The 24,876-nt window shown below is 39.7% G+C and overlaps 2 protein-coding genes across 5 annotated transcripts in view; one reads left to right on the top strand and one right to left on the bottom strand.

Moving 5' to 3' along the window:
• The first annotated feature begins 2,211 nt into the window (after window positions 1-2,211).
• Window positions 2,212-7,810, top strand: lhfpl5b (LHFPL tetraspan subfamily member 5b). Its single transcript, XM_057822425.1, has 2 exons — window positions 2,212-2,642; window positions 6,956-7,810. Exons 1-2 carry the CDS (start codon window positions 2,234-2,236, stop codon window positions 7,198-7,200), a joined length of 654 nt encoding a protein of 217 aa, XP_057678408.1. The 5' UTR covers window positions 2,212-2,233; the 3' UTR covers window positions 7,201-7,810.
• Window positions 4,507-24,876, bottom strand: part of LOC130907384 (SRSF protein kinase 1-like) — a 46,178-nt gene continuing 25,808 nt past the window's right edge. Inside the window, exons 15-16 of one of the 4 annotated variants that reach the window (XM_057822393.1) lie at window positions 15,543-15,635; window positions 4,507-9,874 (exon numbers count right to left, since the gene is read on the bottom strand). In XM_057822393.1, the coding sequence (XP_057678376.1) occupies window positions 9,690-9,874; window positions 15,543-15,635 (278 nt within the window). In that variant the 3' untranslated portion in view covers window positions 4,507-9,689. Of the gene's footprint in view, window positions 9,875-15,372; window positions 15,466-15,542; window positions 15,636-24,876 lie in introns of all 4 variants that reach the window. The other 3 variants (XM_057822386.1, XM_057822402.1, XM_057822410.1) reach the window with 3 other exon arrangements.

Genomic DNA, 24,876 nt, shown 5'->3' on the forward strand with positions numbered 1-24,876 from the left:
GTCTAACTTCTTCTAACGAGGTCTAACGAGGCTCCACTCGTTACCTGTATTAATGGCACCTGTTTTAACTCACTATCGGTATAAAAGACACCTGTCCACAAACTCAGTCAGTCACACTCCAAACTCCACTATGGCCAAGACCAAAGAGCTGTCGAAGGACACCAGAGACAAAATTAGACCTGCACCAGGCTGGGAAGACTGAATCTGCAATACGTAAAACGCTTGGTGTAAAGAAATCAACTGTGGGAGCAATTATTAGAAAATGGAAGACATACAAGACCACTGATAATCTCCGTCGATCTGGGGCTCCATGCAAGATCTAACCTCGAGGTGTCAAAATGATAACAAGAACGGTGAGCAAAAATCCCAGAACCACACGGGGGGATCTAGTGAATGACCTACAGAGAGCTGGTTTGCTAGAGAGCATTTGGATGATCCAGAAGAGGACTGGGAGAATGTGTTATGGTCAGATGAAACCAAAATAGAACTTTTTGGTAGAAACACAGGCTCTCGTGTTTGGAGCAAAAAAGAATACTGAATTGCAACCGAAGAACACCATACCCACTGTGAAGCACGGGGGTGGAAACATCATGCTTTGGGGCTGTTTTTCTGCAAAGGGACCAGGACGACTGATCTGTGTAAAGGAAAGAATGAATGAGAGAGTTTGAGTGAAAATCTCCTTCCATCAGCAAGGGCATTGAAGATGAGACGTGGCTGGGTCTTTCAGCATGACAATGATCCCGAACACACTGCCAGGGCAACAAAAGAGTGGCTTCGTAAGAAGCATTTCAAGGTCCTGGAGTGGCCTAGCCAGTCTCCAGATCTCAACCCCATAGAAAATCTGTGGAGGGAGTTGAAAGTCCGTGTTGCCCAATGACAGCCCCAAAACATCACTGCTCTAGAGGATATCTGCATGGAGGAATGGGCCAAAATACCAGCAACAGTGTTTGAAAAGCTTGTGAAGAGTTACAGAAAACGTTTGGCCTCCGTTATTGGCAACAAAGGGTACATAACAAAGCATTGAGATGAAATTTTGATACTGCCCAAATACTTATTTTCCACCATGATTTGCAAATAAATTCTTTAAAAATCAAACAATGTGATTTTCTGGATGTTTTTCCACATTCTGTCTCTCATGGTTGAGGTTTTCCCATATTGACAATTACAGGCCTCTCTAATATTTTCAAGTGGGAGAACTTGCACAATTAGTGGTTGACTAAATACTTATTTGCCCCACTGTATGTATGTATGTATGTATGTATGTATGTGTATATATATATATATATATATATATATATATATATATATATATATATTTTTTTTTTTTTTTTTTTGGGACCGCCAAGGCCCCCGCCTTTGGCTGCCGCCCAACTCACTACGCACCCGCCCCTTTGGCCCTTCCCACAGGTGGTGAGCCCATGGGATGGGGGAACCCATGTTGCCTTTTCGGGCTGTGCCCAGCCGGGCCCATGGGGACAGGCCCGGCCCCCAGACGTTTGCCTTCAAGCCCCACCTCCAGGCCTGGCTCCAGAGGGGGGCCGCAGTAACCCGCGTCCAGGCATGGGAATTATTTAATTAATTAGTTTAATTATATAATTAAAAAATTTTTTTTTAAATAATTAAATTAAAAATTTCAAAATTTCAATTCAAAAAAACGTTTTTGTCCCCCCTCAGGTAACGCACACCTGGTATCCTGGTAACACCACTGGTTGAAAATGAAGGAAAATATAACATTGATTCAGTGTTGTTCCAATATTACTAATAATCGAAGTGACGTTTAGGTTTTTTTAAGGATGCCATTGTTGAAACAACATTAATGGAGAGTGCAAAAGTGATGACAAATCAACGTCGGGTCTTGATTCAACAATATAAGATTGACAGCAGAATGTTGATTCAACATCATTTCAACGTCTGTCTGCTATCTGGGTAATATTTAAATTTTTGCAAGTGGCCTTTTCAAATAAATTTTCAATTAAGAATAAAGAATATGAAAACATTGTTGTATCTTTAATTCGTTGAGAAAGTTATTTTTGTTCAAATTAGCCACTCCCGCACAAGCCAAAGCATACATTCAAATTCAACACACACGCCACACAACACCATGCAATAACCACACGCCCACGTCACACGCGCCACTTCACGCCTCTGTCCAGCGTGCTGAAAGCTGACGCCAGGCAGCCGCGAACTCAACAGGTGTGCAATTGACGGAAGGGCGTCCAGGCGTCAAAACGACATGGACCTGCTTCCTGCCCAGGAAGCGGCGCGCATCTACCACACAAACTACGTGAGGAACTCCCGGGCCATCGGCGCCTTGTGGGCCGTGTTTACCACGTGCTTTGTCATCATCACGGTGGTGGTGTTCATCCAGCCCTTTTGGATTGGCGACAGCGTCAACACGCCGCAGGCGGGCTACTTCGGCCTCTTCCATTACTGCATTGGCAACGCGCTCACCTCGGAACTCGTCTGCAAGGGCAGCCTACTGGATTTCGGTTCCATCCCGTCGCCTGCCTTCCGCACCGCCATGTTCTTCGTGGCCACTTCCATGCTGCTGGTGGTGGGCACCATGGTCTGCTTCAGCCTCTTCTTCTTCTGCAACGCGGGTAGCGTCTACAAAATATGCGCCTGGATGCAACTGGCCTCAGGTAAATAGGCAATTTACAAAACAAAATAGAAAAAAGTTTTTATTTTATTTTTATTTTATTTTTTTATTTTTTTTACTTTTTCTTCCTTCCTGTGTGGAGTACCTTTGCATATTCTCCCTAGTTTTGCATGGGTTTTCTCTATGACACAAGCTTCCTTCACCTTTCCAAAACATTTATACAGTTTATCCGAGTAAGTTTTATCAGTTAAACTTCATTTCAATGCTTCATATGACAGTGTCGTAAGGCTATCACAATCACGACACCTGTCATGATCTGAGGCTTCGTGTCCCGTTACGCAAACCAGGCAATTGCCAAGGGCCCCCAGCCAGCAGGGGCCCCCAGAGGGCCAACAGATTTAGCACACGCTTTATGCACTGTCGCAGCGACAAGTGTAGGGAGGGTTTCAATACCATGGAATCATTTGGCAGATTATCTAACGATTCTGTTATCAATCCCAATCAGCACTAACCATGTCACGTAGATTACACATGTTTAAGAAAGTCCAATCAGCTATTGATACCACATAATTTTTTAAAGAGTGACTCGCCAAGTACTCTCTAGAAAGTCCTTGCCGAGTTGTTTTACGTTGATTTTCACAGGCCACCTCATTATTGATGTGACTACTTAAAGAAATGGTGATTTTTCCAAAAAAGACTATTAATGGGTCTATCGTATTCCTCGTCAAATACTCTATAAGAAAAATATAACATACAGTGGGGAGAACAAGTATTTGCACCTAAAATAATCCTGAACGATTTTATTAGCAATTTTAATATGCCTTTTAGCAAGGTTCTTTGGGTATGCGTACGTTCCAATAGCAACCAGTCCTGTTATTGTCCTACGTCACAAGCGCTCCGTATTCTGGGAATGAGAATAGGCGTAAGGTGCGCATTTCGAGCAGAGGATGGCCACCTGTTAAAATGTGTGCGTCGATGAACAAATGTAATTACATCCATATGAGTCAGTGTAAAGTGCTTAGTTTTCGCCACTTTTATGGCCAAGATGACCGAACGTGCACACAGCGCGCACTCGCACCCCCCCCCCACCTTTGTGTTCATTATACTGTGCAAGTTATGTATGTGTGTCACGTGACTCAGAGTGAGAGTGGGAGGGGATCTGGTCTTTTTTTAATTGGCAAAATGAAGAGAAGTTATCCTTCTGGAAGTGAAAAAAAGAAAAAAAAACAGAAGAGGAGAAAAGGAAGCAAGACAGCGGTGAGTGTACTATGTTACTGTAGTTTTATGTCCTAATATAGTAGAAGCACTGCAGACTAGTAGTAGTATTTTAATTTTTAAAAAGCGCTCTATGAGAGCGAGGCGTTATTAGACTTTTATAAAATATGCTATTGCTCCAAGTCCAACTGTCCACCCTTACTCGCACACGCTCGAAGGGCCCCATGTTGCTTGTTGCCTGGGGCCCCCGGGGAACCTTGCTACGCCTCTGGTCATGATTATATGAATGAATGAAGTTATGTTAAATGTCAAATTATATCACGATTATATGAATGAATGCTAAGTTATGACAAATGTCAAATTATGTCACTTTTGATGCAAAGTTGACATTGTTTCAAATGTGTGGTTAGATTAGGCAAATGTTTTTGGTTAGATTAGGCAACAACACATCGACACACATCGGTGGAGATCAAATCCACTTCAATTGTGATGGCTGGCATCGAGTGATCATGTTTAACTGACGGCGATAGACATAAATCCTATTTCACGAGGGTATGATCGCTGGCGGCCCTCCCAGTCAAAGTGAATTGGACGTCCTTCGCTGTCAGTGACAGCTGTAAATTGAGGACATTTGTCATCAGCATTCATGTTTATTGCTGGTGTCATGCCATGATTATGACAGTCACAAGAAGCATTCAAATAAAGTGTTGCCATTTTTAGGGTGTTCGTGCATCCTCTAAGATGAAGTTGGCTCTCAACATGATCTTTACTAAGGAAACAAAGGCGAGGCATACTGGCTTCATGTTGCAGGAATGCATTGTAACTTTGAGCGTCTGGTTACAGTGCGCACACTAACACCTCTGGGGGGTCTTTAGTTACATGTTAGTCACCTTCAGGTGTCTCTTCAACACATTCGCACCTCCAACAATACTGTGATGACAAGACAAAAAGTCACAACCTAAAGCTTCAAAAACATTTCAATCCCTCTGACAAAGCTATTGGCTACTTACCATTGTGTTAAGATGTAAATATTGTACTGTGATATGAAAAAGTATCTGAACCTTTCGGGATTTCTCACAATTCTGCATAAATTCACCATCAAATGTGATCTGATCTTTGTCAAAATCACACAGATGAAAAAACGGTCTGCTTTAACTATAAACCACCTAAATATTTATAGGTTTTCATATTTTAATGAAGATACTATGGAAACAATGACAGAAGGGGGAAAAATAAGTAAGTGAACCATAGATTTAATATTGTGTGGCCTCTGCTTTGGCAGCAATTACTTCAACCAGACGCTTCCTGTGTCACGTTCTGCTCCTGGTCAGATTTAGTTTTTTTACAGAGCCGGCTGTGAGGGCGTTCCCGACATCGCACCTGCAGCTAATTCTTGCTCATCAACAATAGTATAAAGACGCAGGCGATCCACTGGAAGGGCGCAGAGATATTTCTTTGCTGGTCGCCATTCGACATGTTGTACTTTCAAGTAGCCTTGTATTTTGTTATTTTGCCCCAGGCCTAGGGTTTTTGACCGTCTGCCGCCTTAGTTTTGTATTCCTCTACCCTGTGCAGGCACGTGACTGTATTTTGTTTTATTGGCTCTCTGCCTACCACCTAGGTTTACCCTCGCGTTTATATATATTGATCCCCGTCGACCTTCTGTCATGGACCCGTTTTGTTACTTTCCATTTTGACCATGACTGCGTGTTGTTTTGTATTGTATTTAATAAACCCTTGTACGCATCCCTCAGTTGTTTGTGTGAGGTCCAACCTTGTTTCCGCGTTTGCAGATCACAACATCCTGTAGCTGCAGATCAGTCTGGCACATCGATCAGGACTAATCTTGGCCCATTCTTCTCTACAAAACTGCTGTAGTTCAGTCAGATTCATGGGATGTCTGACATGAATCGCTGTCTTTAGGTCATGCCACAGCATCTCAATGGGGTTCAAGTCTGGACTTTGACTTGACCACTCCAGAACATGTATTTTTTTTATTCTGAAACCATTGTGAAGTTGATTTACTTCTGTGTTTTGGTTTATTGTCTTGTTGCAGCATCCATCCTTTTTTTTTTTTTTTTTTTAACTTCGACTGACTGACATACGGCCTCAGGTTTACCAGCAAAACATCCTGATAAACTTTTGAATTGATTCTTACATTAATGATTGCAAGTTGTCCAGGCCCTGAAGCAGCAAAACAGCCCCAAATCATGATGCTCCCTCCACCAAGCTTCACGGTGGGAATGAGGTGTTGAAGTTGTTGAGCCATTTTTACTCCACACATGACGTTGTGTTAAGCCCAAACAATTCAACTTTGTTTTCATCAGTCCACAAAATATTTTGCAACAATGTTTAGACAGCAGTGGCTTCCTCCATGGAGTCTTTCCATGAACACCATTCTTGGCCATAGTTTAACATATCATTGATGTGTGCACAGAGATATTGGACTGTGTCAGTGATTTCTGTAAGTCTTCAGCAGACACTCTAGGGTTCTTCTTTACTTGGGTATTCTGCGCTGAACTCTTAACGTCATCTTTGGTGGACGGCTACTCCTTGGGAGAGAAGCAACAGTGCTAAACTCTCTCCATTTATAGACAACTTCTCTGACTGTCGATTGACAGCTTTGTACAAATCAATAATCCTTGATCGCAGGTCTTCAGACAGCTCTTGTGACAGAGCCATGATGCACATCAGACAATGCTTCTCATCAAGACAATTTTTTACCTGGTGTGTGTTTTATAGTGGGCAGAGCAGCTTTAAACCACCCATCAGTGATTGGGAACACACCTGACTTAAATGGTTTGGTAAAAATAGGTTTTAATAGCTCTTTACGTCTCCTTAGGCAGAGTGTTCACTTACTTATTTTCCCCTCATTTGTCATTGTTTGCATGCTATCCTCATTAAAATATGAAAACCAATAACTGTTTGGTTTTAGTTAAAGCCGTTTTTACATCTCTGTGATTTTGACAAAGATCAAATCACATTTGATGGTGATTTTATGCAGAAATGAGAAATTCCAAAAAGTTGATACTTTTTCATACCACTGTATACTGCAAAAGCAAGACCCCTTTTGAGGAAATGACAGGCATTTGTTCGAATAATGAAAATACATGAAGCAAATCTTTTAAATGTCGATGGTAGCTGTTTTGATGGTGATGGGGTGCATGATCTATCCTGACGGCTGGGATGCCCCTGAGGTGAAGAGGATGTGTGGCCAGCGGACCGACAAGTACAGCCTGGGGAACTGCACGGTGCGCTGGGCCTACATATTGGCCATCATCAGCATCCTAGACGCTCTCCTGCTGGCCCTTCTCTCTTTCACACTGGGCAGCAGGCAGGACAAACTGCTGCCAGAAGATTTTGAGCTGGATGGTGCAGGTAGGTAGGAGCCCCTTAACGGCCTTTGACGCCAATGGACTTCCAATCCATTTTGACTGGGAGAGTTGAGCGCAATCATTCCCTGCTAGCCCTCCTAATCAAAATTAATTGGGCATCTATTGCTGTCAATGGCACTGAAACAGTATGCTTTGGGTTATTGTCCATTTGAAAAGCAAAGTTGTAGATCAGTATTTGTAAATAATGTGCTTTGCTAATGTCATGTTTATGAAGAGCACCATTCCCTCCTAAAGCAAAACCCCACATGGTTCTGATATTCCAGTTCATCTTCCTGATAGCTTATTTGATATTTAGATATTAGTATATTTTCTTTTCCATGATCCTAGTCTTTCATGAGTAACGTCAAAAGCATCCAGATGTTTCCCATTAACTAAAATGTCCATAAACCAATCAGATTTGTCTAAAGGCATGCTTAAGATGTTTAAATTTCCTCAGTAAACTTCAAGAAATGGGAAAAGGCCTTTTGAATATACTGTTTAGCAACATTGTTTTACTAATTTTGCTGCCGAAAAACATCAATCTGACAAATTCTAAAACACTTTTTAGAAATATTTCACTGTAATATTCAAAAGAAGTACTAAACACATTAGGTATAATGAATCAAGCCTATTTATTGCTGAACGCTTCATCATATAAATCCAGAGCCAAAAACATGGTGTCCACATGTACCAGGTTGCCCCCCTGGATGTACTGCTCTTCCATGATGAGACATGAATCCTTAGTACCAGTGTCCGTTTGAAAATGCTCACTTGCAGGGATTTATGTGTTCATGTATTGTAAATTTAACACAATGACTTCACAAGGCCCTATTATTGAATACATATGATTAAAACTTGGAGCAAATTTGTTACGTCATTCAAGTGAATCAACTGATAGCTCACTGTAATCAGTTGCAAAATAGTAGTTCTTTGTTTAACATAAGTTCTCTGTCGCCAGATGAAAGAACACTTTGTTCATTTGCCCACCCCTGCACTACAAGAGGTGTTATCTACATTACTTTCACTCGTATTAGTATGCCATTCCACTAACTTCTCCATTGTCCTCAGTGTTCTGTTTCACGTACTCAACACGTGATATGTGAGACACACGCTTAAAAACAATGCAGACAAGATTACTGAATAACAAAAAAAGAAAAATAGTCCAGACTAATTTTTTTTTTTTCCCCACTTTACAGAAAACCCCTGATGGACCTGAGAGACGTTGTATGCAGCGATGTGATATTTTTTAGGATAGAACACTTCACATGACCTGGTGCTGTAAGCAACATTTTTATTCTAGGCCGAGCTTGTCACTTTTTCTCACACATACACACACACACACAATGGTCCTTGTAGGCCACATATATGCACCATCACCAAACATCAGTCTGTTTATTAAAACACAGCTACCCAGCTATGTCACGTTATCTAAGATATACGATTTGTCCAAAACTGTACATAACTGTAATATATATTCATAGAAAGGCAAACTCTTTGGTACAGATATACAGTATACACCCCCACCCCCAATTCGATGGGCTTCCTGTTGCACTCCTGAATTGTCAGTTAATTCCCAACTAAACAATTTAGCTGCATGCATTTACCACAAAACACATCTTTGATCAACTATCTATGGCAGTGACATATACTGACAGGAAGAACTTTTAGTTGTGTGCATTTTTTTTTCCAATAGAAAATATGTGCCTTGGCTCAATTAAGGTGGGGGAACACAGACTCTGGAAGAATACCAGCATTCAACGACGATGAAAGCGCTTCTTTATTCTAGGCTAAATTGAATTATGGCTAAAGAAAAACACCAAATAAATCTTGAATGTGTGGAAAAATACTATATTTGCAAATCCTTTCAGAGTACACTTTCAGGTGAATGCAGTTCAAGCACAATGTTAGTTGCGCTCATTCACATATATTTGCACCATTCTCAAATGAAATGGAGTTGAAAGGAGTTCGCAAATTATTGCAACCATTATTAACTATTACAGAGCATCAAAACATCTGAGGAGGCTTTTGCATCAAGAGACAAGAAATCCGTGTCTAACCACAATAATTCCGGGAGAAATGTTGCAAGATGCAATGTTGCAGTCAGTGTAAATGCCATCCCCGTGTGCAATTTCCTAAGCCTTCTTTGAAAATACAAAAAATGTTTATCATACAGGTTTAATTGAAGATAAAAGACCCAGTTAAAAAGAAAGACAGCACTAACGATGCTGCGGGGACAGTACGGCTACATACCCATGGTTTGTCTGGGTTGGTTTTAGTGCAGGAGTAGAACAAACAAAGAGGAGTCACTAGCGATACAAGAACTGGTTCTCCAGGTCGATCACAGCAGTCGAAGCAGACCGGGTAACATCCCATCACGCTGAGGGAGAACCGACACGCATGGAACTCAAAGAACAACAAGAGAAATAAATATTCATATGATATGCCCGAACTGGAAAGTGATCTGTTGCATTCTCCGCAGAGATTGGAAGGGAAGAGGTCCACTAGAGGGCCAGCCAGGGGTGACGGAGGCAGTCCGCCGCTGTGGCCCTCTTGTCGGGAACCAGCTCTAGCATGGGAAGCAGAAAATCGGCAAAGCATTCTGCCTCTTGGCGGGGCCATTCGTACTTGTCCACCAGCACCTCTAGCAACCCCCACGGCTTTAGCTTGGTGATATGTTTCAGGTCCCCTGCAGAAATACAAATACTTTTGAATTCCATTTACTGTCTGAGGGAAGTCATTTACTGTCAGAGAGAATTGTTTAAATGTAGTTAGCCTTGCACAATATATTGTTTGAACATCGCTATCGCAATGTGCACAAGTGCAATAGTCCCATCGCAGGATGTACGATAGTTTATCCGTTTAACAGGCAAACTCAGGCATGAAAATGGGTCAGGGGTTTAAAAAGGTGAGAAGGGTGTGGGGGAAATACAGTTCTCCCACTTGAAAATATTACAGAGGCCTGTAATTGTCAACATGGGTAAACCCCAATCACGAGAGACAGAATGTGGGGGAGAAAAAAAAACAGAAAATCACATTGTTTGATTTTTTTTTTTAAATTATTTGCAAATCATGGTGGAAAATAAGTATTTGGTCTAGACCAAAAGTTCATCTCAATACTTTGTTATGTACCCTTTGTTGGCAATAACGGAGGCCACACGTTTTCTGTAACTCTTCACAAGCTTTTCACACACTGTTGCTGGTATTTTGGCCCATTCCTCCATGCAGATCTCCTCTAGAGCAGTGATGTTTTGGGGCTGTCGTTGGGCTACACGGACGTTCAACTCCCTCCTCACCCCGTGGCGTCAAAATGATAACAAGAACGGGGAGCAAAAATCCCAGAACCACACGGGGGGACCTAGTGAATGACCTACAGACAGCTGGGACCACAGTAACAAAGGCTACTATCAGTTAACAAAGGCTACTATCAGTAACACAATGGACTCAAATCCTGCACTGCCAGACGTGTCCCCCTGGTGAAGAAAGTACACGTCCAGGCCCGTCTGCGGTTTGCTAGAGAGCATTTGGATGATCCAGAGGACGACTGGGATAATGTCTTATGGTCAGATGAAAGCAAAATAGAACTTTTTGGTAGAAACACAGGTTCTCGTGTTTGGAGAAAAAAAGAATACTGAATTGCACCATACCCACTGTGAAGCATGGGGTTGGAAACATCATGCTTTGGGGCTGTTTTTCTCCAAAGGGACCAGGACGACTGATCTGTTTAAAGGCAAGAATGAATGGGGCCATGTATCGACAGATTTTGAGTAAAAATCTCATTCAATCAGCAAGGGCATTGAAGATGAGACGTGGCTGGGTCTTTCAGCATGACAATGATCCCAAACACAAAGCCAGGGCAACAAAGGAGTGGCTTCGTAAGAAGCATTTCAAGGTCCTGGAGTGGCCAAGCCAGTCTCCAGGTCTCAACCCCATAGAAAATCTGCTGAGGGAGTTGAGCGTCCATGTTGCCCAACGCCAGCCCCAAAACATCACTGCTCTAGAGGAGATCTGCATGGAGGAATGGGCCAAAATAGCAGCAACAGTGTGTAAAAAGCTTGTGAAGAGTTACAGAAAACGTTTGGCCTCCGTTATTGCCAATAAAGGGTACATGACAAAGCATTGAGATGAACTTTTGGTACTGACCAAATACTTATTTTCCACCATGATTTGCAAATAAATTCTTTAAAAATCAAAAAATGTGATTTTCCGGGTTTTCTTTCCACATTCTGTCTCTCATGGTTGAGGTTTAACCATGTTGACAATTGCAGGCCTCTCTAATATTTTCAAGTGGGAGAACTTGCACAATTAGTAGTTGACTAAATACTTATTTGCCCCACTGTATGTTCAACTGTACAACTAGGGCTGTCCTAAACGACTAAATTTCTCCAGATTAGTCAGCCGACTATTTTTACGATTAGTCGACAAATGACATAATCCCCCCCCCCCTTTTTTTTTGGGACAAATTGAGCAATGAAATTTTTGATGACACTTATTAATTCACAAAAACTCTTTTGGAACACCTAAATTCTTTAATAAAGAACAACAATAAATCACAAATAAACAATGAGGTCAAATGCTGATAGCATTCACGCTTGCAAAAAATGGAATTTAAACCGATTCAGAATACTGTCTTCGCCTTTGCAACATGATTCAAAACAATTCTTAAAAAATATATCTAGCATTAATATTATAGTACACAACTATACAGTATATAAAACTATTAATCATTGCCAATCAGATTTTTCATAAAGGGTGTAGTAGAATCTGAATTCTGAAGTATGTGGGATTAACTCCAGAAATCGTTATTTATATGACGAATATGACATGCTTTTATTTTGAAATGTTCAACAGAGGTACGTTCGCTAAACCGCTAACAGTTAGCTTTACACTCAAAAAAAGCTCTTTTTGTCATTGCATGTGGTGTCAGTAATCAATTTTTTTTGTTTGCAAATGCTGTTAACCAGCGATTTTTAATGTTTGAAGTGTCACCTTTTAACCGCAAGTTTAGGTTTTGGAGAAGACTGCCAATGTTTTATAGCAGGCTAAAGTAGGTTGTCTTTTTTTCCCCATTAGCCTCAATGTAGCAATGCTAACGTTTTCATTATGTGTGTGTGTATGTTTCCTTATTTTGTATGTTTGAACTTTAATTCTACAGCGTGTTGATGACCAATAAACTTCTGTGAAAGGAACTTGAATCTAATATGCCATCAAAACGCACGCGTACACGCACGCGCATATGTATGCACGCACGCACATGATGATTTAACGCAGCCATGAAAAACACTGCCCTCATTTTTATTTACCGTGCGTAATTCTCTCTTTTTGGTTCTCACTGCCCAGACTTTTGCTCTCGATGTCAAGCTTTCTCCGTTGCTGTAAATCTACTTGACCAGTGAGGATGCACTTGACAAAGCCCGCCCCCCGTTTTGTATCAAATTTGCAATCGCAAAAACTTGGAACGCACAAGAAAAGACAAAGCCAAAATCTATTTTGTAAGGAAAAGTATAAGGCGGCCTAAGCAAGAAAGCTTGACATCTAGAGCAAAATTCTGGGCCACGAGAATAAGTTTTATGTTTAGATGCATTTGTTTAAGTTCAATAATTTTACTTAAAGGCCAAATGTGAAGTAAGGTTGGCCAACCATGTTTTTTAATAATATCAATGGCTAAACAATTATAAGCATTTTTTTTTTTTTTTAACGGAACCCTTCCAGATTCTGTGTTTAATCCATAGCAATGCCCTTGACAACGAAAATCCTTTTCGTCGACATTCTTCGGAATTGACGGCACACAGAGAACTGCGAGGGAAGTCCGCCATACACACAGTATTGTTGCATTGCTTCTCGGTAAGATGCCACGGTGGTGTGTGGCGATGTATTGTTCTCAATCTAAAGAAAAGTTGTATGAGTGGCTGAAGGATAGCAGGGCACGTAAATGGACATCTTTTGTTCGTACTAAGCGAATGAATTTCACGCCATTATCGAGTCGTGTTCTCTGCTACAAGGACTTCGAAGATGCCTGCTTCCTCAACCGGTCCGCTTATGATCAAGGATTTGCAAAAAAGTGTGATTTTTGGATAGATGACTGATGACTTAGTCAAAGCAGAGCTGCCAACTGTTGCGGAACAGTGCTTAATTTGTAAATCATAAGGTGCCGGAACGCAAAGTACATATGACAGCGCAGGGATGACGACACGTGGACAGGTCCCGGAACATATTGTAATAGCCCGAATAGGGAAATAGAAAGGAGAGGAGTGAATGATGGCTTCCTTCACTTTATTGTGGCAACAGTTAAATAACAAATAACTAAAATAACAGCGGACTGCTGCAGCATGCGACCGCCAACTTCGCTCTCACGCCGCACTCTTCTCCTCACTTTCCGCTACGTCACCACTCTGCTGTCCGATGGCCCCTTCACGAGCCCGCAAACAGTTACGGACATTACATTATGCAGAAAATGGTGCTGAAAACAAAACGCAAATGCCCACTTGCCATGCTGTGAGACTTTCCTCTTTCTTTTCTATGTGCTTTTCTGACTCGTTTTGAACCATCTTCCTTCTTTTTGAAAAAGACAGTAAATGCAAGTCTTTTTGGCATGTTGAAATATCGTTTTATCCTGGCTGCTTGCTCCCAAGATGCCGCAAATTTCAAGTTTTTTTTTTGTTTTTTGTTTTTTTAAATGTCAGGAGTGTGATTTGTTGGTCCAGCTTCTCAGTGCACCATTATTATTTTATTCTATACTGTAATGTCGACTTGTAACTGCGTGTAATATTCTGTTATGTTTTTCGAGGTACCCTGAAGTACACGAAACATTCCTTTTGTTTTGGTCACGTGACGCGGGAGTGTGATAGAGAAGCACAGGCTCTATCTATCGCTCCGCACAGCCTTCCGAGAGCCCCAAGCTGTGTTCGTACTGTTAGCGCCATGTGTTAATAAAGAAACAAAGTTGTCAGCACGTCGTGTGTTCGATACCTTTGTCAACAAAAAGCTCATAACAAGAAACTATGCACGAACCGTTTAAGAGACGCTGGGACTGGAGAGCTGTGAGTAGTAGGAGGCGAGGGGGAGATGATGAGAAGCAAAACTTTGCGGTCGAATGTCGAATGGCAGTCCGCTATTATTTTGTTTTCTTACTGTTGCCACAATAAAGTGGAGAAAGCCATCAACGACTCATCTCATTCTTTCCCCCCAACATTCTTATATTAGTATTTTATATGCACGAGAGCTGCCGGAGCTGCCAAAATGAACATGAAGTCTGATTTTTTTTTTTTTTTTTTTTTTTTAAACAATGTCATCAGATAGACAGAAACATAAAATTATGTGCAATTGCCTGCATCTTCAAATCATGAAAATAATAACAGCCTATATCTTACCAATCTTGTAATCTCGATGGGTCTTGTCTCCATTCCATGTCAGGTAGTCCAGGCACATTGTTTGCATCCTGATTAGCGTCTGGCTAATACATGTTAGGTCCAACATAAAATTCCAACCTCCTCTTCTTCCTCCAACTCTTCAAAAACTTGGATCTCCGCCATTGCACTCGATCTATCGCTTATATCACTGTTTGAATCATTGTTTGAAGGGCTTTGTATGGCGGCCGTATGGAGCGCTGCCATCGCTGTTCTCGGTGTGCCGTGTCACTTCCGGGTTCGTCCCCTTTCAGGCTCGAACTTCGGAAACGCGATTATTTTGTCAAATATACAACATATAAATTATTTTTTTCATGCTTTATTTGTTGGACAATGTTTAATTACTTTAATTGTGACCCTATTTGGCATGTTATGAAATTACTTCACATTTGGTCGTTAAAGGATAATTTTTTGCTTGGAATTTAGGAAGTATTGTTTGAATCTTTTTTGACAGAAATCTAATTCCATAACGCAATATATCGAAAACTCACAAAGAGTCACAATGTCAATTTTTTCCCCAATATTAATCAGCCCTATAAAGTACAACTTTGACTTATAAGCACACTAACTTTCAGAACAGGGTTATTAGGTGTCAACAATTGTTTGGAGTCTTAGTGTCTTAGTGTTAAAAATGTTATCGTCAGGTGCTGTTGAAAAAAGCTCTCTAAGTTCCACATTATTTAAAATACAGAACTGCATTTAACATTTGAGTGACGCTATTGTTTGTTTGTAAATTTGAATATCGTACATGTGTATTTTATTTAGAGATATATATTTTTACCTTTCTTGGTGAAAAAATCCTTGGAATATTTTCCATTCATTATGAGTTTTCGTGGGACACTCCCCAGCAGTTCAATGATTAGCGCTATATGGTCTAAACCACACAGTGGTGGAAGAGGGGGAAACACAAAGAAAACATGGACAACAGTCAGTAACAGACAAGTAGCATACCTTTTTTTGTGAAGTATTCCTGTGAGTATTTCCCACTCAGAGCATAATGGCGAGGCACTGTACCGAGCAGCTCGATCATGAGCGCAAGGTGGTCTGGAGACAAGGCCCGTCAGAGGCATAGCAATGAGGAAGGGATGGAGAAAAGAGATGGCAAAACAGTCATGTGTAGAGTGCTTGGCAATGGATGAGGATGACAGCTTGACATGTAAGCAGTGCATGAATTGGAGGACTGAACTCTCCAATGGCATTTGAGTATACAGGAAAATGATTTCCACTATAGATCCAAAACAGTTGCTAAAAAGTAGGACCTTTGACAAGTCATTTCCAACTACTGTACTGTGTGGTTTGCTCTCTGAAAGAAATGGCCACAAGTTTCTCATTTCTTCTCAATATCGCAATAAAAGTACGAGACATGTTGGTAACTCTCATGAAACTCTGAATTAATAATATTATATCTTGTTGGGAAGGCTAGGCTATTTAATTATGGTGAGAAATAGGACGACCTTCATGATATACCAAAGGGGGAATGAAAAATTGTTATTTATATTAGTTTAGCCAGTATTGTACTGGTTTGACCACAATTTATCCTTGAAAACAGATGTTTAATTAGTGTTAGAATTTTGATGGAGAAGGCCTGAGGGAAAGGGCTCTATGAGGACTCTCTGTTCTAAAATGTCAAGGATAGTAGAATCAAATGTTGAGGTTTCCGAGAGGAACACCTCTAGGAATAGTGTTAAAACCCATAGAGCTAGGAAAACAGCTCAAGACATCTGCTCTTTGTAGCACAATGTAAGGTCTGGGGAAGAAAAACGTTCAGTTCTTGACAGTGCTCTCACACCTATAAAAGCTGTATTTCTTCGACCGTCGCAAATAAGTCATGCATGCACAATGTTCTCACCATTCCTACTTTACACATATAACATTTTACACTAATGGTTGACCCCTACTTAGCAATATATTGATCACAAACACATCTTTATGTTAGCAGCTACCGAGCTAAGTTAAGCTTCCCTGAGAGACTTCCACGTCCAGAGGTGTCACACATAAGTACGGTATACACATTCACTATTATTATTTTTTCACTCCTTGCCTTCCCATAGCTATTCTATCTTCAATCAAAAATGTGCTTAAAAAAAAAACATGCATACAGTTTTGTGCCAGTCCAACCCAAGCAGCATTACAGAGTGGAATATGTATATGGGTGCATGGACAAGATACCAGGGGGGAAAAGAAGGATGTCTTGGTGAGTTTTCTATTGTATGCTATATGAAATTAAGCTTGCTATAGGTTTGATGGACTGGCATACAGAATTCCTAACCCTAATTCCAAGTTATTGGGTTATTATGACAGATTTCTAACACTTGCCCATATGTCAAAAGAGTGTGATTTATTTTATATTAAATACTGCTGCTTGTCTAGCAAACATATTTTTCCAAGTATCTTAGGGTTATATTGTAATTTTCTGTTTTACAACACACCATGGCATGATTAGAATGGTCAGTTTCTGATTGACCAGGGAATAGCCTGATACCTAACATCGATGGACAAATACAAATCTCAATGGATTGTTTCATTGTTTCAACACATTTAGCCTTGGTGGATGTATATGTTATTCTTCAAAGCCTTCTAGTAGTGTATGACCATGATTACTAGCGATGTCTCGATCACATATTTTTGCACCATAGGCCAAGTCACCAGATTTTGACAATCTGCCGATACAGTCCCGATTCGATACCGAAACAGGCATGAAAATGGGTCAGGGGTTAAAAAGGTGAGATGGGTGTGGAGGAAATATGTTCCGGTACACTGTACAACTAGGGCTGTCCCAAATGACTTATTTTCTCCCGTTTAGTCAGCTGACTATTTTTATGATTAGTCGACCAATCTAATCATTTTTTTCCTTTTTTTTTTCCTTTACTAATTTAGCAATTTTTTTAATTCAAAAAAACATTTTGGAACACCTAAATTCTTTATTAAAGTTTAAATAAACACATAAAGAACAACAATAAATCACAAATAAACAATGAGGTCAAATGCTGATAGCATTCACTCTTGCAAAAAATGGAATGTAAACAGATTCAGAACACTGACTTCGCCATTTCAACATGATTCAAAACAATTCTTTAAAAAAATATATCTAGCATTAATATTATAGTACAGTACTATATATAATAGTATTATAATCATTGCCAATCAGATTTTTCAGAAAGGGTGTCAGTTTAAAGCTATTCTTAGTGTAGACTCTGAATTCTGAAGTATGTGGGATCAACTCCTGAAATCGTTATTTATATGAAGAACATGAAGGGCTTTAATTTTGAAATGTTTACCGGAAGTACATTCACTAAACCGCTAACAGTTAACTTTACACTCGAAAAAAAGCTCTTTTTGTCATTGCATGTGGTGTCAGTAACAGGGGTCGCGTTAACCGAATATTTTCCGTCGTTGACCGGTTTTTTAAAACGGTGACGGAAAAAAACTGAAGTCCATCCGTCATTTTGACAGGTTGCAATTCACACCCCAGACCACAGGATGGCGAGTGAGCATATTAATTAGCTATTGTCTCTCTTGATGCATGACGTCATTGGCCTTACTTGGAAAAATGTCCGAACTAGCATTCAGGTGTAGCAAACACGGAAACGTTAGGAAGCTTTGGAGAGCATTGTCTAAGGCTACGTTCATTCTACAGGTCTTAATGCACGAATCCAATTTTTTCGTGTTTTTCCGACTCGAGTCAGGCATTAACTTGACGGTCTGAACGGGACAAGTCGCATAGAAGTAGACCATTTCAAATCCGATCTGGGTCATTTTTGTATGTGGTTCAAATCCGATCTGGGCCACATTTTTCCAGACTGTCGCGGCGGACTGTACCGTCCAGTGTCCCAAATCCGATTTCAGCTGTGCGTTATTGGCGCCTAGCTTGCAGTGAACACGGCTTTTGGGGAACAACAGTCATAAAAAAATAAAAATGGGTTGAGGATAAGCATGAGAATGATCGGTTTTCTCTCTGCTCTATGTGAGCTATATTTCAACATTTCCAAACGGCCGAGAGTCGGGAGAGGGGTCTGGCTGCAGCCCGTCTTGGAGAGTCGGGGCAAACTGCCCGTATGTGTGTGTGACATGCACGACAGTGCGTGCATGCTATCGATCCATATAAACTGTGAATATAAGCCTAAACGGGGATTATTTATGTCTGTTATTTGTCTCCTCCTTTTGAAAAGCAAAATATGATATCCCTGGAATGACAGATGACTTGTCATTTGTTTTGATGCTTCTGCGCACCAGCGCGTGTCGGACTGCGAATTAGAGCGCTTGCGTAATACTTGAATGGTCTCAATGGACAAAAGCAGTCTGAACGGGCACGCCAAAAAGATGGATATGACAAAAAAATCAGATTTGTGCATTAAGACCTGTAGTATGAACGTAGCCTAATTGAATGAGCAGGGAGAAACAGCTTGGAGTCAGAAGTACGTGCGCTATTCTCAAACCTGAACGCACCCCGAGTCTTGGATGACAAATCAACAGAGCAGAGAGTAGACACAACATGGCTGGTAGTTTCTTCAATTTATTCAGAGTTGAGTAAGTAACGCACCGCTTTTGACCAACACTACTATTGAATATGTCATTGTTATCATTTTAAAAATTTAAGTGACGGGTAAAAATAGATTATGACCGGATTTTTATGACCCTGTCAGTCAAAATGACAGACAACGAAAAAGTCTAGCGCAACCTCTGGTCAGTAATCAATTTTTTTTCATTTGCAAATGCTGTTAAACAGTGATTTTTCATGTTTGAAGTTTCACCTTTTAACCGCAAGTTTAGGTTTTGGAGAAGACTGCCAATGTTTTATAGCAGGCTAAAGTAGGTTGTCTTTTTTCCCCATTAGTCTCACTGTAGCAATGCTAACGTTTACAATGTTTAACATGGATGTTTCCTTCTTTTGTATGTTTGAACTTTAATTCTATGGCGTGTCGATGACCAATAAACTTCTGTGAAAGGAACTTGAGTCTCATATGCCATCAAAACGCAGGTGAACACGCACGCACAAATGTATGCACGCGGCGATTTAACGCAGCCGTGAAAATTATCGCCCTCATTTTTATTTAGCGTGCGATAAATGAACTCATTGCATATCAAGACAGGCTTAGCAACTTCAATAAAACATGTCGTTAGTTAGTTACATGGACTAACCAACTGGGTGACGGCGTTTAGGTGTTCGACAGTAAAAAAAATCTCCCACCCCCCCTCCCCCATAAAAATTTTCTCCTCAAGACTAACCCAATTCAAGTAGGTCACCCTATTTTTACTTCAAAATGGCGAATTTCGCCGAAAGGTGAGGGATTTTCATGCCTGCCTAAAAAGGAAGTGTGGTTCAAAAAAGAAAAAAACATTTTTAAACATCGTATCTTTTGAAAAGTAAACATCTTTGTGAAAGCAGGGTCCCCCCAGGATTGATAAATCTAAATTCAAGACTTTTAAGACCTTTTTTAATGCCATTTCAACTGAAAATTAATACTTTTCTCGCACCCATTGTTTAGATCATATTATATTATATTAAATAAATAAAGCACTGAACATCAAATTTAACCTCAATTACTAAGTGTGTTTGACAAAAGAATGCACATATATTGAAGATACAACTAAAACACATTTAAAGTAACATTACAAAGTCTGTCAGAATTGTTTTAAACACACACACAATAATTATGGACAGAAAGAGGAGGAGGACAGGACTCAGACCAGCTATCTTCTGTAACAGGCTAGACGCTAATGCACCTGCCAAGACCCCAGTGAACATGGCTAACTCTCGAGTTAAAACGGCGAAATTCACATTCATTCGAAAGGCAAACCGAAATGTTTAAGCAGGTCCACTGCCTTCGCATGACCCATAAACTGCAACCTAAAGTATCTGGATGTAACTTGAGCCCCATCACATACTCCAAAACAACGGGAATATCGCGGGACTTAACCGTGCAGCAGTTGTGTGTGAAAACAATTTCCCGTGTCGACTGACATGGGAAGCAGTGTGCGTGAAAGCAGGCGTTAAATTTCCGGGTCACAGCAGATGGCTGATGACTTAATATCATAGCGGCGGCCGATGTAACTTCCTCCCTCTTCGCAGTAAGAGGAAACGTGGTAAACAAACATCGCAATTATAAACATAGCATGCTGGAAACAGCTAAATTAAACTGAAAACATGACCAAAATTAAAATGTCAATTATAGCATGCTGGAAACAGCTAAATTAAACTGAAAACATGACCAAAATTAAAATGTCAATTATTACGTAGGGCCGGGCCAGGGTTCTTTCTTGCTAACTTTTTGGAATAACTATATATTAACGATGTATGAATGATAAACTAAGGAATAATTGTTATATAATAAATAATTTGGATAAAAAAAGAAGGCGCTGTATGGTCATTGCAGAGCCAGAGCGTGCCTATACGCCCTTTTTAATCTTCCCCTCTGCGAGTCCGCAAAACCGCATCTGTTTATTTATATTTGACAAACTTTTCCAGCGTTATTTCGTTGTGTAAATAAATTTATAATAATCATAAAAATATGTAGTCTATTTAAACATTAAGAAAATGTGCGTTTTTTTTCTGCCAACTGAGAATTCGTTATAAAAAGAAAGGCTTTTATGCAGACATCGTCACAAATGTTATCACACAAAACGTGGGTCGGGCTTTAATACCCGGGGACCAGTTCGGGTCGGGCTGGACTTTTTAGGCCCGATTTTACCTCTATCTTAAAGTCTTGATGAGCTTAAATTGGCTGCAGTTACGAAGTCGGGAATGCTCCCTCCGGAAAAAAAAAACATGATTTGAGCAAAATTATGTTTAACAAACTTTTATAGCGGTATTTCATTGTGCAAATGCATTTATAATGGTCTTAAAAATATGTAGACTATTTAAACATTAAGAAAATGTGCGTTTTTTCTGCTAACTGAAAATTCGTTACAAAAGACAGTTAAAACATCGGGAACGCTCCCTCTGGAACAAAACGCAATATGACCAACATTGTGACAGCCGATGCCGACCAAAAACGACGTAATATCCGAACAGATCCCCAATGGACTCATTTGAAGTATATGAATGGTGGTTATTTTTGGTGTTCAGAATCCACAATACCTCTGCCTGCAGGGTTTTCGTTCCACCGACAAACGGACGCATTCCCGATGCAGAGGTGGATGGATTCTCCGTTTCGCCGGTTGCATTGGTTTGGCACGCACGAGTTGCATTACGATCGGTAGTGCAGTGCATCGTAAAAATTCTATGCGTCATCTTCGTTATGGATTTAAAAAAATAAATAAATAAAAAAAACTTTGTCACGGATATAATTTTAGGTTGCACTGAGATGTTCTTGAAAATTAAGACCACGGTGAAAAAATTCCAGACTTACAACAGCTAATTTAATACTTTTAATACCTTTAATAATGGAAACCTAAATTCAATGCTTTTTTAATATTTTTAATAACCCGCGGGTACCCTGGAAAGTGCACTCCTGTGAAAAGAAACTTCATCGTATTCAAGTTCAAAGACTGATATTTATATATAAGTTAAAAATAGCCCTGTGAGAAATTCATAGCAAAGTTAATTGAAAGTTCATATAATTTTAAAAATAATCGAGAAGTTAAGAAATTAATATAAAGTAGGGCTGTCAAACGATTAAAATTTTTAATCGAGTTAATTACGGCTTAAAAATTAATTAATCGTAATTAATCGCAATTAATCGCAATTCAAACCATTTATAAAATATGCCATATTTTTCTGTAAATTATATATATATTCTGTAAAATAAATTGTTGGAATGGAAAGATAAGACACAATATGGATATATACATTCAACATACGGTACATAAGGACTGTAGTGGGCATTTCACTCTACTGTCATTTAAATCTGTCTATGCTGTCCTCACTCCGAAGCGTCTACTTTTTCCAAAGCTAGACAGCTAGTGAACGACGCCTTAATAATCAGACTTCTTCCTTTTTCATCTGATTTATTAATAAAATGACCTCAAACCATTGTCCTCTTTAGACCGTCGTAAAACTACAAAAAAAAGTACACAAGCATTGCATTAGCAACAACGTTGGCTTAGCACGCTATACAGGTTCACTAAACATAAACAAAAAGCGTCTCATACAAAAAATATATCATTTCGCTTACTATCATAATATGTACATTCTTTACAACAACCATACTTACGGACAAATCTTGTACAAGGATCATATAAGCACAACATTACAACGTAGGCGTCAGCCCGAGACGTCGTGCAGCCATATTGAACTGGCAAGAAAACAATAAACCATGTCGCAAAGCGACCACAAGAGTTCGCTGTTAGACAGCACAAAAAGCCTTGCAGTAAAACTTACCAAAAGGCAGAATACTGTCTGAGCAGGACATGCGCGTTAATTGCGTCAAATATTTTAACGTGATTAATTAAAAAAATTAATTACCGCACGTTAACGCAATAATTTTGACAGCCCTAATATAAAGTATGCAATTTTTTTCACTCTGGCTATTAAAAGAATCAGAATTGAGAATCGTTTGGAACCGTAATCGAAACGTGGAATAGGAATATATAATTCCAATATATCCAATATGCAATATATTCAAAACCCGATCCTTTTCACCAGATTCCGATCCTCTGAAAAATGGTGGGATCGGCCCGATTTCTGTTCACGTGACCGGATCTTCCCTAATAATTACATTGAAGAAACATTGAATATGTTTGTGGCCCAAGACTGCAAAATACAGTAACGGATATATTGTATATGAAATGTAAAATGGTTTGTTTTTATTTGTTCTGCGTGTTAAAAAATTTCAAATGTAATTTTTACTCGATGAAAGTTGTTTTATTAGTAACCGTACTGTCTGTGTGTGTGGGGGGGGCATAAATATGTATATATATATTTTTGTTTGTTTAACTGTCAGCTGTTATTATGTTTTTACCTTGGTATCAATTCTGGTATTAGTACTGAGGTCAAAATGTTCTTGACATATATAGACATATATTTAGTGTTTTGTCAATGATGTTAGTCTCAAGTGAAATACAGCAGAGAAACAAAGTGAGTGTATGCTGACACGCTTGAGCAAATCAAGTCAGAACAGAAAGCATGAGGTTGAATGAACAATAATAATGATGATGAAGAGAAGGAGGACAAGAAAGCGTTCAGCAGTGGTAGGCGAGGTAATGAAGCAGTTGATGGCCCTGTCTCCGGCATTCAAGTGGGGTGATAGGGAACTCACAGGAATAGTGGCACACCATAGCATAATTTTTACTCAATAAAATTTCATGTACTGTTAACATCTTTGAAGTGAGTAGTAGCAGGGAAATCATCAATTAAATACCCAACAGTAACATTCAGGTTTATTTAATTGTGAACTCAAAATGTGTTCAGTCCACTGCCCGACAACAACAACTTGTTATATAAGCATGTTTGCTCTTTGAGCACAGAAAAGACATGTCATGTAATTTATGTACAGCAAATGAACGCTGCACAGCAATAACAGGGTTTCCAGGTATGAGCAAATATCGTTTAATGCTTTTTAATGCCAAAATAAACTAATTTAATGCCCAATGCATTTAGTTTCACACACACAAATTGTAAGTAGAGGTGTCCGCTAATGACTTTTTAACTGATAACCGATATCGTCCAACTCCAAAAGTCTGATACAGACATCAAACCGATAACTATATATGCGGTTGTGGAATTATCATATTATGGCTAATTGTATTGTGATGCCCCACTGGATACTTTAATAATGATAAATGTAACAATTTCAAGGTTTTTCAATAAACATCTGTAAAAATTAAAGAAAACAATTTCAACTTAAGTCATGGGGAAATAGTTTCACTGCCTATATTGCACCTATACATTTATTGTTGGAATCAAAATAATGCAAACATCAGATTTTTGGATCAAGTGCAAGTGCAATGTGCCAATAAGGCACTGCCATATAGCACATGCCTCAAACAGTGCTTCAGGCTCAAAATAACAACAAAGGCACACAGCTTCAGTGCAGTGAATGAGCTGTTGAGAGTTTATAATTGTTCATTTAAATTTTGCACCATGACTGCAAATGGTCTGCTCATAGAAAAAATCCCGAGCTTGGAGAAATCTTAAGGTCAATAGGCATAACTGCTGTGTTAAGTAGTGACCAGCCCTTGTACAAAGGCAGATGGCTTCTACACTCACTTTGAAGGCAACATGCATATCGGTATGTCGATATTAGCCTATATCATTTTAAAATGCTTTCATCGGTCGATATTATCGGCTACCCTATCATATGAAACAACTCTAATAAATTAATTTCAAAAACGGTTTTGTAACTAT

Source organism: Corythoichthys intestinalis, chromosome 2 (assembly GCF_030265065.1).
Source record: "Corythoichthys intestinalis isolate RoL2023-P3 chromosome 2, ASM3026506v1, whole genome shotgun sequence".
NCBI classification, from domain to species: Eukaryota; Metazoa; Chordata; class Actinopteri; order Syngnathiformes; family Syngnathidae; genus Corythoichthys; species Corythoichthys intestinalis.

Bases quoted from the DNA above. Each gene is read 5' to 3' on its own strand.
- lhfpl5b (XM_057822425.1), top strand. From the start codon at position 2,234: ATGGACCTGCTTCCTGCCCAGGAAGCGGCGCGCATCTACCACACAAAC. The intron at 2,643-6,955 runs GTAAATAGGCAA...TGTCGATGGTAG, and splicing joins CTGGATGCAACTGGCCTCAG to CTGTTTTGATGGTGATGGGG.